Source organism: Condylostylus longicornis, unplaced genomic scaffold (assembly GCF_029603195.1).
Source record: "Condylostylus longicornis isolate FDR11 unplaced genomic scaffold, ASM2960319v2 ptg000098l, whole genome shotgun sequence".
Lineage (NCBI taxonomy): Eukaryota > Metazoa > Arthropoda > Insecta > Diptera > Dolichopodidae > Condylostylus > Condylostylus longicornis.
The window spans coordinates 1,926,954-1,947,858 of record NW_026578066.1 but is presented as its reverse complement, the minus strand read 5'-3'; the positions used below and the strand labels follow the sequence as shown (position 1 = coordinate 1,947,858).

Sequence of the window (20,905 nt, the reverse complement as noted above, 5' to 3'; positions counted from 1 at the left end):
CTCTGATTTTTGTTTATTCCTCATTAGAATCAGTTTAAAAATAAACAAAAAATAAATGTAACCACAAAGTGATTTCTCAATAAGAACTAATGAATGAATTTACTTAAAAAAAATTTTGAGAACTAGAACTAATTCTATTTCTAAGAAAAATAGAACGCAACTCAACGCAAATAAAAATATTACAAGGTCACCACCGATATCAACACATATGGATGTAGAAAATTACAGTATGTACAAAATATAATTTTCCCCTCAACCAAAGCTTTTCGAGACCTTTCTAACAGTTTCATGGAAGTATTATTATCTCTACTTAAACCTTCTCTTATCTCTTTTAAAATATTAATTGTTTGAAACCTAGATTCTATAAATAGAATCGAAATTACCTTGTTCGAAGAATTATTACATTAACTTGCTTATACAATATAAAATACCCAGTACAAATATAGCTGCATTTTAAAAATCTTCTATTTAATTAAACTGATGAACAAATCTACTTTTTTTTTTTCAAGGCGATATAAATTAATTTTTATTAATTCTAAAATGATAAAATTTAATAACATTAATTTATATTAGAATATTAAAATTTTATATGTGGCTTGAACTAACCACAAAATATAATATTCATAATTTAAACTTGTTTAGCAAAATGTAATTAATTTTGTATATAGATGGAGATAGTAAGCAGTGATAATAGAATTAGCAGATGTTTATAAGCAAAATTTAAGGCGAATAATTCAAGTTTATACAATCAAATTTAAAATAAATTACATTAAGTGCTTTATTCGCATATTATTCACGCCGTAGTTAATTACACATAGATTTTATATAGTTTTCCTGATAATTTCAAATTAAATTCTCTATAATTTTTAATTTTTCAAATTATAAAATTATTTTAGAATATTTTATGCAGTGTTGTATTTGCAATATTTTATTCCATATTATTTAAAAGGGAATGCGCTATTGAATCACAAATTTAATTTCCAAATAGAAATTTATATTATAATATTGCAGTAGAATGAGGTCCCCTACCCAAGGAACAATCTATATTTTTATTCCCTGCCTATATAAATTCAAAATTAATTTTAAATTTTCATTTCTTATTTCTACTTTCATTATACTTGAAATTTAGTAAAATTTTTCACATGAATCAGTCAAAATAAATGTACGTATTGGCAAGTTCCCGAAAAACGTTACAAATTTTCGATGTTCTAGAGAAACACATAATTTTGACCGATATTAAGGGAAAATTAAGGCATGAAATAATGTTCGAGAATTTTTGTTTTGAATAAGAATTCGGATGACAAATTACAATAAAATCCAATAAAGTCTATAAACAATGTTGAATGAATTATGAAGTAAATCTAGACTAGAGACTAGAGCAAATGTATAAACCAAAGTTAAATTTCTGGAATTGGATTATCTAAAAACAATATTTCACATTTAGGCAGATAGCAAAAAACAGTCGATCCGTTTCTACCATATAAGTACTTTATTTATTTTTAACGCAACATCCTATTAAACAGGCATGTGATAATAGTTTTTGTTTTTTAAATTACTTTCTTCTTCTTATTCAATTTGTTAATCTCTTAAAAACAAAAAATACAATGACGTAATTTTCTTCCTCCCAAATTCACATTAATTTTGGAATTGTATACAAAATCCAAATTTTCATTAGTACATTTAAATTATAATAATTATATTTTATAAAAAATAATAAAATTAATGAAAAAAAATTATTAATCATAATTTTTTAGTAATTAATTTTACTTATTATTATTTCGGTTAATTTTTAATATCTTTATCTCATTGTAGTAAGTCTGAATTAGTAATGACATTCCTAAAATTTCATGCTTGTTATTATTATACTGGCTCGTAAATACATCAAGGTTTTTGGATTTTTATCTTAAATATCTTAAAATATAGAACCAGAGAATCAACATTTTATTTTGACCTGTTTAAAGTTATTTTGCTTTAATAAATCAAAATTAAAATTTTAATTAAATTTTTTAAGTAATTTTGTTGGAAATATTAATAAGAGACCACAGAAATTCTGGTTAGCATAAAATTATATTGTGTACTTAAAGAATTTATAGACAGACGACTTAAATCTCATTAACATTTTGTTACATGTTGAACATAAATTGAACTTACATACGTAAGTAACCATTTGCTAATTAAATGTAATAGTATAGAGGCACATACACAATATTTTAGAACCTTTGTAATCTGAGAAAAAAGTGTATAAAAAAAATTATTTAAGTTAAAGTGATGAAAATCGTCTCCAGTTCTTTAAATTTTAAAAAGAGAATTAATATTTCAAAATTCTCACATAATTTTTCTCATTTTTTTTTTTGTTTGATGAGAACATTATAATCTAGATTTTATTTTAATGTGCACATTTCAAAAATATGAATCTTAAAATAAACATACAAATTATATATCAAACATAATAAAATTTTAGTATGCCAGTATGCATGAATTAAAATAAATTAATTAGAATTCAATGTTAAGGGTCACGTTTTAATGAAAGTAAATAACTTTTATTGAAAAATTTCTCATAATATTAGAATTGAAATTCTAATCCAGTAATCGTCGGTATATTGAACAATAGAGATTAATTAATGCTGGTTAAATCATTGACTTGTAAATTGGACCCTAGTTAAATGATCGACTATTTAATTGATGGCCAAAAAATCGGCTCGTTTATTATCGTTAACAGTCGTCAATTTATTAACTAGTAAATTGATCAACTAGGATAAAATGATCGCCGGTAAATTAATAACTGGCATGCTGACAAATTAACAAATTAAATAATAAAAAGAAATTATAGTAAATTTTTCAACTAGTAAATTTATTGTAGGTAAATTAATCGACCAACTGGCAATAGTCAGATCAGCTATAGTTTCTATATAGTATCCAAATACGATCGATTTACAGGCGGTCACTTTAGACATTAGATGTGAAATTTATAGACGCTTATTTTATAGCAAGCACTTCGAACACAAGATTTTCAATTGGAAATGAAAGTTCATACATTTCGCGAATAAAACCTCCTTCACAACTTGGATTTAATATTTAATATATTTGGGATTACCTTAATATCAAAGATACCGAAAAATTTGCATTATTAATCCAGTATTTTATTTATAATTAAACCAGTATGAATTTTATTGACATCACGCATATAAATTAATTCGAAAATCAAAATATTGTAGTCAGTCGTCACAAAATTTTACAAAATAAACTCTAGCAATACTCAAATGCCGAAAAATTTTCGATAGTGACGTTAAAACAGACCGTCGGTAAAAACAATAACCAAAGTATTTTCCCATTTTCGGTCATCAAAACCAAAACAAAAATAACGAGAGAAAGAAAGTTCAAAACAAAAAAAAGAAAATGTGGTGTGCGCGAAACTCTCATTTTTTGTGTAAATATTACGTTTTACCAGAGCATTTATTATTAATCGTCGTGATGATGACCAGTTTATTGAATCAAAGTTCATAGTATTGAATGCTGAGTATAAATCTAAAGAAACTTTTGTTATTGTGGGTTTTTCCAAACTTTTTTAACTCTGTTGTTTATCATTTCGTTGTTGTTTTTTTTTATGTTAATCTGTTTTTTAATAATTGTTGTAGCGTTTTGATAAAATTCTAGTTTGTATGTGAGTTTGCTTTGCCTTTTTTTAACTTAGATGATGGTAGAATTTTTTATTTGTTTGATTATTTCTTAATTAATTTAAATTTTTTTTTTATTATATTAAAGTGAAATTTAAACATATATATGTGTATGTATATTATAATATTAATAATTTAATAAAAATTAACATTTATATGTAAAAATTAATTAAAAATGTACGTCAATAATTATTTGGGTATAATCTAAAATTTATCTTTTATAGTATCTATGGAAAAATGTAATTGCGTATTCCTTATGATGCATTTTAATCTAAAATTTCAGCAAGTAAATTTTAAACTAGAAGCCTGACCTACTCCAAAATATTTAATATAATTTCAGTTGATACGCGAAGCGATATAATACGCGTGTAAGGTCATACGGGTTTTCAATATTAAAAAACGTAAAAAAATTCTTAACAATCTTTACAACATGAAAATATTTGATAATCTTTTTCTAACTACACCTGGCACTTTTTGACGTCTGCAGCCTCGTGTAATGGTCGAATTTTGAGAGACTTCTTGAGAAAAACTTTTAGAACTTTTGAATGTACTTAAGTGTACCTGACCATTGGCGCAGTAGTCACGGCACCGGTCCTTTAACCGAAGGGTCCCCGGTTAGGTCACTATAAAAATTATATTCAATATTACTTATAAAAATAACAAATTAGTATAAAAGTAATTTTCAAATATTCATAATAATCGGTATAAAATCTAAAAAAAAATAAATAAGCAGTAATAAAACTGAGGCATGACTATATATGATGTCATGCACTAGCCCTATGCTTTTTCTATGAGTGAAAAAAAAGTGTACAGGAACAGCTTTCCAAGAGGTTCTCAAATAGAAATTGCGGAGCTCCGCAAGACATTTTTGATAATATTTCACAGTTTACCTATATTCTATAGTTTTGTTTTTCTAGACTTTCTGCTAATTTTTTTCAGGGACCTACAGCACCGAAGCCCAAAATTGTTCGTGGTAAAAGTGAATAAAGCTCTTCAAGAACTTTTTTTCGGTGGCCGGCACATTCACATTAGGGATTTCCAGTTGTGCTTACAAAGGGATTCAAACGACTACCTGCAATACATTCCATGTTCTATATGTAAACCCTTCCAGAACTGCCTGTGTTTTTTATTATTAGTCATATTACATAATTAAAATTATAAATTATTAATTTATATTAAAATGTGATCACGTTTTTCCCACTTAATCTAAAGATGACTCCAATTAATGTAACTAGATTATTAAACAACTAAAACCCTACAAGAAAATATTGAATATAAACAGTACCCCCATAACAAAAATTTATACTTTGTCATGTTTATTATTAAAATAAAAAAAAAAATAATTTTATCACTACATTAATTTTCCAGAATTCAAAAGTTTGGAAAAACCCATAGAAGATAACCAAGATGTATAAAAATAGTACAAACAAAAAAAGAAAAGAAATGCACAACTTATAAAAACAAAAACACAAAAAAAAATTCTTCTTGGATTTTATGTTTAACCAACAGTATTCTTTAAAAAAAACCAAAACAAGAAGAATATTATAGAATACTGAGAGAAAGAATTAAAGAATCACCTTTAGAAATTCACAATTCAATAGATGACGAAACAGGTATGAGTAACTGAAATTTTCACCTTCCTGCTCTTCTTCATATAATATCACTTCACCATCATGATATTGTAATACCATAACGCAATACAATACCCACAATACCGGTATTTTCTTCTTCTTTTTGTGTATACGAGTAACGTATTGGTGCAAGAGCACTAAAATATTGTATTTTTGCTAAGAAAAAGAGAAAAGCTACAGCAATTCATTCAATCAACAAAATAACATTACGATTTTAAGTAAGGCTTCAAAATAAATTTTATTTTAAACAGTGGTGAATAACGAAAACTTCAACAAATTTCGAGAATTACCAACACATATGCAAATATATAAACTTTTTGAGTAATACTTTAATATGAAAAATTAAAAGTTTCTCGAGTATAAAATAAGTGTTAATTCGAAAATAGTAACAGTTAAAGTTTAACAACAGATAAGAAAGGTTATAATTAAAAATTATTGTTTAATTAAAATTTTAAAATTTTAAATTTTATAAATTAATTTCTAGAGTGTATAAAATAAAAAAAAAAATTTTAAATCAATTAAAAATGGTAATTTTTTAATAATATTATAAAAATTTTTGGTTTTATTTAAGAACTCTTGTTTGGTGAATATAGTGAGAGAAAATTTGTAATTAGAATTTTGATAACACGCACTACTCGAATAATTCAGTAGAGATCTTTAGTAAATAAATTATTTAAAATTCGTAGTAAAATTTTATTATTTCAAATGGTACGTGTTGTTCTAGTCTGATTTGTCGGAATTATTCTTACATACTTAAAATAAATGTAATTTCTTCTACTTCATCAATTATACAAAAAAGAAATTATATTTGGAATATTAAAAAATGTGAAACCGGGGATAAAGTATTCGTACTTTTTAAAAATCCAGAATTATTTTCAACATCAAGTCTTCAAACTAACTTGTTATCAAAAATTCTTTAAAAGAATGTGAGCTACTACAACATTTTTTCCAAATATGTGCTTATTACGTAACGATGATCGGATAAAAGACAAAAATCGGAACTCCAACCTACCTTGAAATTTTTTCTTACATAATTCTTCATTTCTGTATTTTTTTTTGGTTTTTGTTATTCGCACGCGGTCTTCGTTAGTCAGAAATGATTTTTACAATAATAATAAATTTTTTTTGGTTGTTACAAAAAAAAAAATGGTAAAAGTTTTGATATTTTTTTTTTTGTCGTTTCGAAATGACTTAACAAATTTTCAAAGTCAGTAGAATAAAGTAAAGTCACACAAAACAAAATCAAAAAAAAATTTGAAACAACAAAATTTTAAGGTTTCAATTTTTTTTGTATTTCCAAAACTAATTAGCCGACAAGACAAGATTATTAAAAACCAAAAAAAAAAACACCAAACCGAAAAAAAATGCAGTAATTACTTTTAAAATTATCAACTTTCGATTTTAATTTCATTTTTTGTACTTTTATTTCAGAACCCACAAAATACCAGTTTTTCTACTTCAACAATTCGATCACAAATTATTTTTGTAATATTTTGTGTATTAATTAATTGTTCCGTTTATGCTCAACGTGGCTCATATGCTGGCTCAAGAAACGGAAATGGTTATAAAAATCAACTTCGTCCATCAACTGAAGCTCCACAACAAGATATTGTTAGCCGTTTCGGTGAAGATTTAAATAGACCTCAAAGACCACCAATTTCTAATTCAAATATAGTACAACCAGCACCTAATTTTATACCAATAAATCAACAGCCAGTTATTGATCAAAATCCAGAACTTTCAAATAGAAATAGTGCTGATCGTTTACCATACGATGCTTTAGGTGATAGAGAACTTGTTGAACGTTTAAATCGTCTACCAGTTGATCAACGTCCATTTTGGTTAATTAATGCTGAAGCTATAGAAGCACATCGTAATCGTAGCGGATCTCAAGCAAATAATTTTAATTCTGTAGCGGTACGCGGTTCGTTTGCTGGTTCAGGTTTGACAAGTTCATCATTAAATAGTAATGGATTACAATTGCAACAACAACCAAAACCAAGACCAGAAGAATCAGTTATTTTGAGTAGAGTTGATCTTGATAGAACATCTGGTAGTAATCTAATTGATATAAATAGAAATATTCCACAACCAAGTAATAGAATAAGTAATTCATTAAATAATGAAATAGATTCACAAGGAGGACGTTTCATTTATGTTGGACCACAATTATATGATGCTTTAAGAAAAGCAAATTTAGTTATTTAATTTAAAAAAAAATTGCTTTTTAAAAGAAAAATGTATTAAGAAAATTAAGCTTTAAGAAGATACTTTTGATATCAAATTAGGAATAAGTTATAAAAAAATTGGAATTTATTGTGAGCACTTTTTGGTGCTTCAACTTTATTCAAGGTAATTTCTTGGTTAAAAGAAGAAAAATCCTAAAAATATGCAAACTATTTATTTGTTGATTATTTTTTAATTAAGTTTTTCTATAATAATTATTGTATTTATTTAGAGATATTAAAAACATATAAAGAATTTATTGTCTTAAAATTCCATGCGAATAATAAAAAACTACACTTAATTAAGAAAAAACTTTATTTTTCTTTATTTTTATAACTTTCATCCGAAAAACACTTATTGCGAAAATTTATAACTGCTAAGTATAAACAAAGAAATAAGCAAATTAACCTTGTTTTACATTTTGCAATTTAATTTTATGACACAAAAATATTTTTATGCACTAAAGAAATTTTAGAAGATGGAATTGGTTTTATTCGGGTGGATTTTCCAAGTGTTTTTAATTTAAATTGAATGTAAAAACTGAAGAATTGTATGAAAATTTTATTTGATTCCGCATAAATCAGTCCTTACCATTTGGTTTTATAAATATATTGACCACAACTATGTTTTACCATGTTTTAGGTGATTCAAAGGATTCAAGTTTGTTACCTTTTTTTCGCACACAGTTTTTCGACGGAAAGATAGCATAACCAAGACATCTAAAAGAAAATAATAGATTGCAAAAGTTTCTAAACCTGAAAAAAACTGCTTAATTAAGATTTGTTCAATCTTAAGAATTTGTGAATATTAATATTATCAACGTTCGAGCGTCAGTCTCTTTCGATAGTGTAAACTGAACAAAACAAGCTGAACCGGCCTCATACTGAGAATTTTAACAAACCCAGCTGGAATTAATTTCGAAACTAGACTGTAAAACAAGATTCATTTAATTAATGTACTTAAAATGTTTACACATGATAATAATAATAATTCTTTTGTTTTTAAGTGAGAAATACAATTTGAAAATAATTTCCGAATTGACGACTTTAAAAATATTTAGATAATTGAAAAATGTCAGGTTAAGAAAGAAGCACAAAAAAATTTTAAAAATTGTAGCTGTTCTTTATATTTCCAATAGTAAGGCCGGTAAATTGCAAGCAATCTTAACGACTTTGATTTTTCATAAGATAAGTTTACACTTAAGCTAGGTATATACTTACTAAATTTCTTATACCGAAAAGAAAAATTACAAAAATTAACAATTCATATGTATTAAAACCATACTCCTAATTCGTTTCTTTTTAGTTTACCTAATTAAAATATGATCAAATTAAATTACAAATGAATATAGCGTGCTTAAGATGGTAACTCTATATTCTAGTATTGAGAACAAACCGAATTTAATAATAGAGTATAGCAAAGTGAATCTATGCAGAGATGCTTAAAATATTAATTACAATCCCGTACTCTTACCATAAACAACTTTGTATCCACATTTAGTAATTTTAGTATACCCACTAACATAATTATTGTATATAGATAACATAAAATAAACAATATTTTTTACTGTAATCTTATAAAAAAATTATTGTCTATCACTAATTTATGTGTTTATACAATGTGCCTATATTCAAATCAGTGCCTAATCTATATAACTCCAAGCTACACCTAAAGTGGATTAAAGTTCTTCTTCAGTTAGATATTTTAATTAATAAATTAAATTTCTTATAAAAATTTGGTAGCTTGGCTCCCTTATACTATGTGCAGCAGTAGCATTTATATTTTATAATTATAAAAAATTATAAATTGACTTATCATTAATTTCCAATTAAAAAATCTCGTTTTTTTTCTTTTCCATTTTTTACAAAAACAAAATGGACAAAATATAATTAAAATAACTTTTAAGAATTAAAAAATAAATAATAAAAAAAAAAAAAAATACACGATTTTTAATTAAATTAAAAATTTATTATTGCTTATATAAAAAGAAACAATTGAATTTATTATAATTATTTCCTAAAGTATTGTACACATATTTATTCATACATCATATATATACATACATTATGGTCATACATACTGTACATTTTATTAAATATATGTATGTATAAGAATAAACGCGCAATTAATAATAATCTAAAAGTGTACTATACAATTATTTTCCTCCTTTGTTTAGTTTTTTATTTTTTTCTTTTAAAACCAGTCTTTCTTTTAATAATATTTTAATATACACTTTCAATATCCGAAGCCTCCATTCAAATAAGAACCACTTAGTCCTGGTTTTAATGTTGGTCTTCTCACTGTATTCACTCCATATATTGTTGGTAATTGTGGATATGGATATGGATTTTGTATTAAATATGGAACTTTATTTTGAGTATATGGATAATAACCAATACTATTTGGTACTTCAGGAATTTCATCACCACCAAAACGATTACTTAATGATGCTCCTGTATTTATTAATATTTTATCATTACCATCTGTTAAAATTGCTTGCTTATCAGAAAATTTTGTTGATTGAGGAAATGTTAATGTTTCACTAATCATTATGATTAAAAATCCCATTGTAAGGAAAATTGTTTTACAACCACAATTGAAATTTATTTTAGTCTTAAAATATGAAAATGAGTTAAAAAAAAATTAATTAATTAATTTTAAAATAAATTTATATTGTAATTAATTTTTATATATTTTACCATTTTTTAATTATGCTTAATATTTAATTGTTAAAAATGTGTGTGAAAAAATTTGTTTATTTTTTAATTTTTTTTTTTCAAAAATATTCGCTTCAAACACTCCGGATTTTTATTAAAACTTCAGGTTTGTTAACTTGAACTACACTATTTTATTATTTGAAATAATCTTCAATTATATATAGAGGAATTGTAATCTCAGTTTAATAAGATTTTTGTTGTTGTTTTTTTTTGCTATTTGTTAATTTTATTTTACGTCTGTACATTATTATGACGTTTCTTTTTTCACTTTGACTCATTGAAATTTCTTGATTATATGAGAAACAAAAACAAAATATTCTCATATTTTATATATAGTAAATCAGCGATTACCAATCAATTTTCATCTAGAACCACATAATATAATAAAATTCATATAATATATTATTATATACTTGTATGTACATATATGTTTTTAAGGCAATAAAACTGCGGTTTTACCATTTTTTATTAACTGTTCAAAATGCATGATTATATTGTTTTAATATACTTGCATACAATTTATTTATATTTATCTTTCTTTTATTATATTTTGTTAATTTGTATATAAGTATGTACATTCTTTCACCACAATTTTAACTATTCATAAATTTCTCAATGTAACTTTTATATAAATATAGAAATTTTAAGTTTTTATCACACAATTTATAAGAACCAACTTTGTGGTCTATTCAAAGCTCTAAATAAATATTTTAAGTTTTATCATATGCATATGAACTTTGTGCAATACAACGTCATTTGAAAATTAAAATTCCAAATTGAATTGACAGAGTAGGTTTTTTTTATTACTATTATACAATTTAGGTCAAATATGGAATATGATTAAAAAGGAAAATGTGTGGGAATTTAATTCTCTTTTACGATTTTATTGAAATTTTCTCTTAGAATCTTCTCTTAATTAATTAATAAACATAAATATTTACATATTATGTATTTATAAATATTTTTGACAAAAATTGTGAAAGTTTTCAACTTGTTATAGAACCTATTATACAACTTATTATGCAAATTGTTATACAACTGTTATACAAAATTGTTGAATTTATAATGAAAATTTTAAATTTGAAATGTAAAAATTTAAATTTACAAATTGATTTAGGTTTAGGTTGACGAGGCCATCCGAGGATACACTTAGTCCAATTAGGCCCGTTGTGATATCTCTGGATTTCTATATCCACACCCTCTCGAGTTAAATTTACAATTAAAGAATTTTTACAATTAAATTTTTTTTTGTTATTTTATTCATTTTTATTTTTTTTTATTCAAGTTAAATTTTATTTGAACAGATAGCATCTTATGTCAAAATTTAAAAAAAATAGAATGTTTGTCCCTGTTACAAAAATAACTTTGTTTTAAATATATTTCTGCAAAAACATAGAATTTTTAACTCAACTGAGAAACTGTTATATTGACAACTGTATATTGCAAATATTTAAAACAAAAATCGCTCTACGTACATAAGAGACAGAGGAATACAAAAGTAACATTTGAGAATCAAATTAATAAATATTTTTGAATTGACAATCTCTCTTTTACTGTCAAATTTGAGAATCTCTTTTTTAGATTAAACAGCGTTTTTTATGTTTTTTTTTTCATTTACAAATTAAAGTCTTTAAAAAAATTTTTTTGGTTATGTTTAAGAAATCAATTAATTCTTATCGTTTCTGTAAATGTTTGTATTGTATTTATGTATGTAGGTTTATAAATACAGATATTATTTACAGTATTGAATTTTAAATTTATAAAAGAATTCCAAATTGATAGTGGATGTGGTTTAAATTATTTTTAATTTTAAGTGCATCAAACCTAAGAAAGAAGACAATATTTAAATTATTTATGTAAATTTATATATTTAAATATATAATACATATAATTATACATACATGTAGATAATATTATATGTAAATTTTATATCATAATAAATTCTATAAAAAGTAAATTAAAATTAAGACTTTAATGGTATACAAATGAATATCGTGCACGTGAATATGCAAATTGAGTAAATTTTTTATGACGTGACTTTCTACATAAAATATTTAATAATATTCTTGTATATTTATTATGGTTGGACGTTTTGTGAGTAAAATTAATGAAATTCCCAATATTTATTCTATAACAAACTTTAAGTTTCTTCCATTAATCTGAGAAATATGATGCACGTGAACTGTAAATCGTGCTTCATTCAGATGAATTTTTAAAGTTAAATAAAGACTTATAACATCTTAATATTCGACAATTGAGTGGATCAAACAAAAATTTATCGATTATTTGTTATAAATCGCATACAGTATTTTAAATATATTCAACATTTCTTACTAAATAATTTTCATTTTATAAAACTTTATTTTTAATAAATTAATTGCAAATATCTTGGCAAAAATAAAAAGATATTTGTATGTATACAAAACAATGAGAAATTAAATATAAATTTAATTTCTTATATTTCCTAAGCTTGCATTTCATCTGATCGAATATGAGTTTCAGTCTCTAAATCAGATTGTTCAGATTTAGTTTTTTTCTTTTAATCAGCGCATGGTTTCAAGTTCAAAAATTCATTTTTGATTTTTATTTCGATTACCTACAAATATAAGATTGTATTAAAATGGGTAACAATTAATAAATGAATATATTAAGTGCCAAATAATTTATTTATTTTGGAATTTGTCAATCTTATGAAAACATCAAATTAGACCAAATATCCAGTTTCTTATTAAAAAATAAGCGAGAAATCCAAAAATTAATCAGTGAATATTTTTACTCTTATAATTTATTGAATTAAAAAATTTAAAAAAATTCAATTTCAAAATAAATTTGTTTTATTACATTGAGAACTATTTCTGTTCCTGAACTCCTAACATATTAAATTCCGGTCTCTTATATGATTATAATGCGTATACTCTTATATTCTGTAACTCTAAAATTAAATATTTCGACTCTTACTACAACAATTTATTTTACAATTATTGAAGATATACATACATATGTATGTATATATTTATAAATAAAAAATTTTTTTTTGGACCCTATTACATTAAGTTTATTTATTAAATTTAGGTTTCTTATATAATCCATTTTAATTTATAATACTTAATAAATTGGCACAATATATAAAATCAACATAAGACCTCAAATAATAATTATTGCACATTATTAAACGCCTATACAAATAATTCCATTCTAAGTGAGTATATGTATATATATATATATATGTATATATATATACATGTACATAGTACATAATATTTGAAAAATCTAGTAAAAGAGAAAAATACAAAAAAAATTTACCATTAAATAACATTTTTTTCTTAAGCCCCAATCAATGGTGTTCTATAACATATCACATATGTATGTACCTAGACAAAATTATATACACACTATTCTTAAAAGGATTCAGAATTTCATGAGTTTATTTTGTATATTGTATTTAGAGGACCTAATATTTTACCACTTTACCTTTTAGATTTCCATTAAAAATTAGAAATTTTTGTTTTTTTTATTTTTATTTTTCCGATTTGCTTTTCTCTAGTAACAACAATTTTTTTTTCACCATAATACCACATAGGAATAAACTAAATAGATATTAGATCCAAGTAATAATATGGCCATTATTTATAATAAACTATATACTATTTGTTATATTTTATAAAAAACAAAAAAAAAATAATAATAATAAAAATGGCTTAGACTTGGTTCCGTTATAATAAATTTTCCAATTTAAAATCGAAGAAAAATATATATGTGTACCTATATACACACACACTTAAAACTTAAGTGTTAAATCCTTTTTTTTTTTTACGTGCCAATACTAAATCCTTTGAAAGCCTATTTGCAGTATAGAAAAACTTTAATATTTCATTCTATGCTATTGTTTTTCTTCTTCTTCTTCTTCTTCTAACATACCGAGTACAAATTGTTGTCTATATATACTTTTTATCTTTATTTTTTTAGCCCTGGATTTATGCTCTCATACATATGGTGTTATGTGCATATTTTTTTTGCCACCACCATGTTATAAAGATCATTATTTCTTGTTTCTTGTTTCAAGCAAAAAAAAAACAAATGATAATATAATAAAAAAGAACGTATCCTTTGGTAAGGTTTCTTAATTCCTTTTATTATTATTATTTTTATTGTATTGGATAATTGTTCTCTCTGTTATACAGAAATTCATATAGATTTATAGGAAGTAAAGAGACAAAAATGTTCAAATTTAAATTGAAATTTATATATAAATGGGAGGAAAATAAATATTATTAGTACCTTACATAATATAAAAACATACACATATAAAAATAAATTTGTAATATAAAAAAATACAATTTTTTTGCAATTAAATTGCAAAATAAAATTAACTTAAGTGGAAAAAAAGAAAAACAACAAAAATGTTTGAATTTTATTTTCTATTTTAAAGGATTACCATGCAATAAAAAAAAATATTATTTTATTGCAATAAATAAAGAGTTCAAAGTAAATACTGCATTGAATCCTTTTTGATTTATTATCAAAGAAATTTTTATACATTTATATGTGTAATTGGGTTCTTATAGTTATTTAGAAGAAAAAATTTTAATATTTACAATTCGCATTCAAAAATTGTACGCTTACATAAGTAAGAGACTTTTTTAAAGCACAACAAATTAATAGAAAATTTGATTTCTTTATAAATAATTTGATAAGGTTCGAAATTTTCTAAATTGATCTCAATTAATCCAATTATTCATACGAGGTTCCAAAACATATATAAAAAGTTTCACCTCCTATTAAGAAATTTTTGTGTATAAGTAAGCCTATTATAGGCCTCTATCACACAATATTTTTTGTTTGCCCTTATAGTTGCGTTGATCATCTCCAAGTTATATATTTAACAACAGCTAAACTTCTGTACTTAATACCTACAATTCCAACATAGTTATCTTCCAACATTGTGAATGTGTACTGTTTAATATACGAACATACACTCTCTCAGTGCTTTGATTGTAATTTCTCTTCATTTATTTAATTTTATTTAATTTCTCTTTTCTATAATCTAAATTTATAATCGCTGAGAATAAAGATTAAATTTATTATTCAAGAAATTTGCAAATGTTTTTATAATTAAAATATGCAAATATTTTTAAAATAGTTTATTAATTATTTTGCTTTAATTGGAAAATTAGAATACAATTTACTTAACAGGTGTTGATATAATTTAATATTGGAATTTTCTTAAAAACCCTGATCTATTCTATAATTCCGTTAATTAGATATTCTGATCACAATCGATGTTACGATGGAAAAGTGTATTGATCAAAGTTTTCTGGAATTTCGTTGTGTAATCGCAAATTAACTTGATTTCGAAATTTTAAGAATTTTTGATGATTTTGAAATTAATAATGCTGTAAAAATTTTGAAATTACCAATATTCCAAAAATCAGTTTACTATAATTAATAGATTAATCTCATCAAAATATTAAGTATATTATTTTAATGAACATAATATTATTATTTATAATTAATTAATATTAATATAAATCTCTATTTATTTCTACTTTATGAATCACAATTATATACACAATTATTATTATTATAATTACATTCTAATACTGTTGAAGTTGATCACATATTTAGTGGTATAATTTTCAAATTACAATATTTTTAAAACATGACATACATTATATTACTTTACATACCATTATATATACTAATATAAAATAATAATTAGATTATTTATTATGCTTCCTAAGAATTTTTTTTTATTTCTATAATAATTATTGAATCTATAAGTACTAAATAATTTGTAGTAGACCACAAATTACACATTGGTTATATTGAATTCTGTATGAAGATTATTTTAATTTGAATTGATTTAATTTTAAATTTTTGCTGAATATGTATAATAAAATATGGTTTTCTATATATATAGGGGTATATAACAATCGAGTATATAACAATTAATTGTAGGAGTACTTGATTATTAAATACATTAAAATGTAATAAAATTAATTTTTTACTTTAATTCTTCTAGAATTATTTCATATAGTTTGAGCATTTTAGTAAGAATTATTAATCTCATATTAAAAGGCAGACCTTACTACAATCACTTAATATTACAAATGCAGTATATTAATTATAATATTTTTAGGGTGGAAAAATTATTAACATAAAGAATGGATATTAATTTTCTGATCAATTATAACTGGCTTTTATGGACTCATATAAAATTCCCTTTCTTAATATTTTATTACGAGTACAAAGACTATTTTTAGGAGAGTTCACAATATCGCAGCTTCAATAATAGTGTGAAAATATTTCTAATACTCGAATCTACCCAAAAATTAATTATTATTGCGTAAATTTATTGCGCATTTACATTATATCATTAAATTAAGCGAAGTAATCTGAAAATTTTGTAATTTAAAGAATTTTAAAAATCCTTGATTCTTTTATATATTAAAAAATTTTCAAAAATTCACCAAAATTCTTATAATTTGTTTTATAACGTGGTTTAATTTTTAAATAAATTTAAATATTTAATTACGTAATTAAATATTTTTCAACATGGTTGACTGCATATTGGAACTTTTAAGTAATATTCTAAAATTTTGTTTAATATTTAAATATATATGTATGTAGTTCATAATTATGTATAAAAAAATTTCTACCAATTAATCATAAGGTATTTGTATTTAAACAATGGATGAAGGCTTAAAGTATGAATAAATGAAATTGTAGTAAAGTAATTTCCTAAATATTTGCTAAACACTCATATTTCTTTTTCACTAAACAATGAATTTAAATTAATCTTGTATATTTTTACAAAATTAATAAAATGTCAATGTAATTATGACAATAAAGAACGTGATCAGTATTTAAATGTAATGCACATATTTACATATTATTGTTGAATTTTTGAATAGCACCGGAAATGATAATGCATATTTAATTTTTGACTCATTATTCAACTGTGCATCAGATTAAGAGTGTAATGCATAGTCATTTCAACAATACATTTATTGGAAATAAATGTATTGTTTAAATATTATTAAACAGTCTTCCATATAAATTCCTAAAGTAAATTAAATTTTCTATAAACTTTTTAAATAATTTTCGAAAAATTCGGTTGTTAATTCAGAATACCCATATGAAAAATTATGAGAATTTATTTGTAACAGTGGAACATTTGAAATAATTTTTTCAACTTTTGACATCTGCGAGTACCAACTACATATAAGTATATCCAATCGGCGTTTTCACATAGCTATTTAAAAATTGATAAACAAAAGATAATTAATATATACACTATAACAGTATGTGGTGAATTCACATACTAAAATTAACATTATAAATGAATTTTAAATTAGATAATACAAAATTTTATTGAGCAAAACCTAATACTTGTTTTTAATCATTTGGATTAAAAACCAATTATTTAAAATTCACCATCACAAACTCTGAATTGTTTACTCGCAGACAATTAAAATTCTATATTCAACATAGCTTAAATAATAATAATGTTGTGTTTGTATTCAAAACATATGAATTAAAATTATAGCATAGCTTTCTTTAACTTTTTCTTCTCTCCCAAATACTTTTGAGAAATGCTTTCATTCTTCTCTGTTTTTCAGTTAAATTTTGACACTGTAGTGCATCAGTTCAATCGAATTTTTCAAAAATACTCCGTTACGAATTTATTTCTAAAATTATGAATTTAATAATTGTTAGTATAGTTATAGCTTTATTTTTAACTTATATATTTAAGGTAAAAAGACGGCGTGATATAGGAAGAAAAATACAAGGACCACGTTATGTACCACTTATCGGATACGTTCCATTATATTTTGTATCATTTGAAGGTATTTTAATACTAAAATAATTAATTGTGTATGAAATTTACTAAATATTTTTATTTATATTCTATATAGAAACCTTACCACTTTTATGTAGACTACAATCACAATTTGAACGTTTCTTTAAAGTATGGATTGGACCTGAATTTTGGTTTGTTGTTTATGATCCAAAATTAACAGAACATATTTTAACAGATCAAAAATTAAAGAAATCCAATGATTACAAATTTCTTAAACCATGGATTGGAAATGGTTTATTAACAAACGAAGGAAAATCATGGTTTGCTAAAAGAAAAACAATAACACCGGCATTTCATTTTACAATTTTAGAAAGTTTCATTGAGATTTTTAATAATCATTCAGAAATTTTAATGAAGAAATTTGTGACAGATGAAATTATTAATGTTACTCCTCATTTATTATTGTCCGCTTTTAATATTATTTGTGGTGAGTTTTGGATGTCTCTTAAAAAAAAATTTTTTTTTTTTTTGCTCATCCTAATTATATGCAATTTTTATGCACTTGCAATTCTTTCATTAATTATTATAGAAACATCAATGGGAACACAAACCAATACTGAAGAACAATTTACATCCGAATATATAAAAGCTGTACGTGATGTCGCAGAAATTTGTTATAAAAGAATGTTTAATCCTTTATTACAATCAGATTTTATATTTTGGTGTTTGAAGGATTATAAAATTTTTTATAATAGTCTAGATACTATTGATAAAGTAACTCAAGCTGTAATTAATGAACGAAGAGAATATTTTCAAAAAGATAGAGTTGAAACTGAAAATTTTGAAAATCCAATAGAATCTTTTGATACAAATAAAAAGCGGAAAGCATTATTAGATATTCTTTTAACTGCAACAGTTGATGGTAAACCATTAAGTGATGCTGAAATTAAAGATGAAGTTAATACATTTTTATTTGCGGTAATTTTATTAATTAAAATTACAATTAAAATTTAAATAAATATTTTAATTTTCAAGGGTCACGATACAACAGCTTCAACATTAAGTTTTCTACTTTATAATATTGCAAAATATAAAGATGTTCAAGAGAAAATTTATGATGAAATTGAAAAAGAATTATTTGAAAATGGTGTAATAAAAAAACTAACCATTAATAAATTAAATAATTTAACATATTTGGATTTAGTTATAAAAGAATCAATGAGATTTCATGTTACAGTACCATTTATTGGTAGACAAACTGAAGGTGAATATCAATTGGATAATGTTTTATTGCCGGATAATACAAATTTAACACTTTATATGTATGGTATGTGCCACGATCATAATTTATTCCCAGAACCAGAGAAATTTATACCGGAACGTTTTGCAACAAATTATACTACCAAAGAATTTAATCCATTTTCTTATATACCATTTTCAGCTGGTCACAGAAATTGTATTGGACAAAAATTTGCTCTTTTAGAAATGAAAACAATAGTAGTGAAAATTTTAGAAAAATTTGAAATTTCTTTAGCATATCCAAATAAAGAATTGATTTTAATAGCTGGTATGATTTTGAAAGCTAAAGATGGCATAAATTTAAAATTTAAATTAAGAAATTAAAATAATTTTTTAATTCAAATATGTTATTTATTTTATAATAAAATAAAAAAAAAATTTTGCTTAAACAACTTTACAAGCAATTTTGTTTAGTAAAAACAATTCCAAATTGATTCTGCAATAAATGAAAAATTTTTCATGTACAACTATAAGATAATTTTAAATATATTGTTATTAACCAGATATAATCCTATATATACTTGTATATTATGTACGTACAGATATTTCTAAACCAGATCGCAGCAAAATTAGTAAAAAGATTTATTGAAATGAAAATATTTAAAAAAAATTTAAATTGAAAAATTTCTAAACTATATATTTTTTTTTTATCCTTCAGTTACTATCATTGACTCACATCAATTCAGTAATTGACATCATTTATAACTATATATATATGAACTAAATAAAATTGTACACCTTTAAGGTATAAATTTCAATTTAGATAATTAATTTCGTGGATATTGGTGTTCTCTCAATCCTATTCAATTCAATTGTATAAGTATATGGGGCACAATAATAAAACTTATAACTGGTATACCTTACTTATACATACCATAATTATACCCGTACGAACGTATGTTCGAAGGGTATACTAAATTTGCCTTACCGTTTGTAACGCTAAGAAATAACGGTGTTAGATATAGACTCAAGTGTATGTTTTTGATCAGCGTCAAATTCTGAGTTGATTTAGCTTTGTCTGTCCGTCCGTCCGTCCGTCCGTCCGTCCGAACGATAACTCAAAAACTAATTGAGCTAAGTTCACCAAATTTTCACAGATGATTTATTGTAGTAATTGCCAGAACCCTATTTAAATTGGACGCGATCGGGGTACCGGTTCGGGTAGCTGCCATACAACTTCAAAAGTTATTTGGCTATATCTCAGAAACTATAAAAGCTATGGTATTGAAATTTCACACAAATGAATATATTGGTAGGGCCAATGTGTCTCATAAAAGTCGTTGAAATTATTTGGCTCCTTCTGGTACCTGCCATACAACTTCAAAAGTTATTTGGCTATATCTCAGAAACTATAAAAGCTGTGATATTGAGATTTCACACAAGTGAATATATTAATAGGGCCGATGTGCTTGATAAAATTCGCTAAAATTTCTTAGCTCTTTCTCGTAGCTGCCATACAACTTCAATAGTAGTTTGGCACAACCGGAATTTGGAAAAACACATAGTACTGAAATTTTGCATAAATTAATATGGTAATACGGTAACTTTAAGTCA

The 20,905-nt window shown here is 23.8% G+C and overlaps 3 protein-coding genes across 3 annotated transcripts; 2 read left to right on the top strand and 1 right to left on the bottom strand.

Moving 5' to 3' along the window:
• Positions 1–5,697: 5,697 nt before the first annotated feature.
• LOC129613997 (uncharacterized) lies at positions 5,698–7,812 on the top strand. Its single transcript, XM_055528363.1, has 2 exons — positions 5,698–5,832; positions 6,737–7,812. Exons 1-2 carry the CDS (start codon positions 5,830–5,832, stop codon positions 7,511–7,513), a joined length of 780 nt encoding a protein of 259 aa, XP_055384338.1. The 5' UTR covers positions 5,698–5,829; the 3' UTR covers positions 7,514–7,812.
• Positions 7,813–9,497: 1,685 nt separating this feature from the next.
• On the bottom strand, positions 9,498–10,370 carry LOC129614003 (uncharacterized). The gene is made up of 2 exons (XM_055528369.1): positions 10,231–10,370; positions 9,498–10,144 (listed from the first exon to the last, which is right to left on the bottom strand). Exons 1-2 carry the CDS (start codon positions 10,231–10,233, stop codon positions 9,767–9,769), a joined length of 381 nt encoding a protein of 126 aa, XP_055384344.1. The 5' UTR covers positions 10,234–10,370; the 3' UTR covers positions 9,498–9,766.
• Positions 10,371–17,889: 7,519 nt separating this feature from the next.
• LOC129613953 (probable cytochrome P450 4d14) lies at positions 17,890–19,940 on the top strand. Its single transcript, XM_055528302.1, has 5 exons — positions 17,890–18,098; positions 18,168–18,539; positions 18,642–19,030; positions 19,088–19,643; positions 19,894–19,940. The coding sequence occupies exons 1-5, from the start codon at positions 17,948–17,950 to the stop codon at positions 19,938–19,940; spliced, it is 1,515 nt and encodes a 504-aa protein (XP_055384277.1). The 5' UTR covers positions 17,890–17,947.
• The last annotated feature ends 965 nt before the right edge of the window (positions 19,941–20,905 follow it).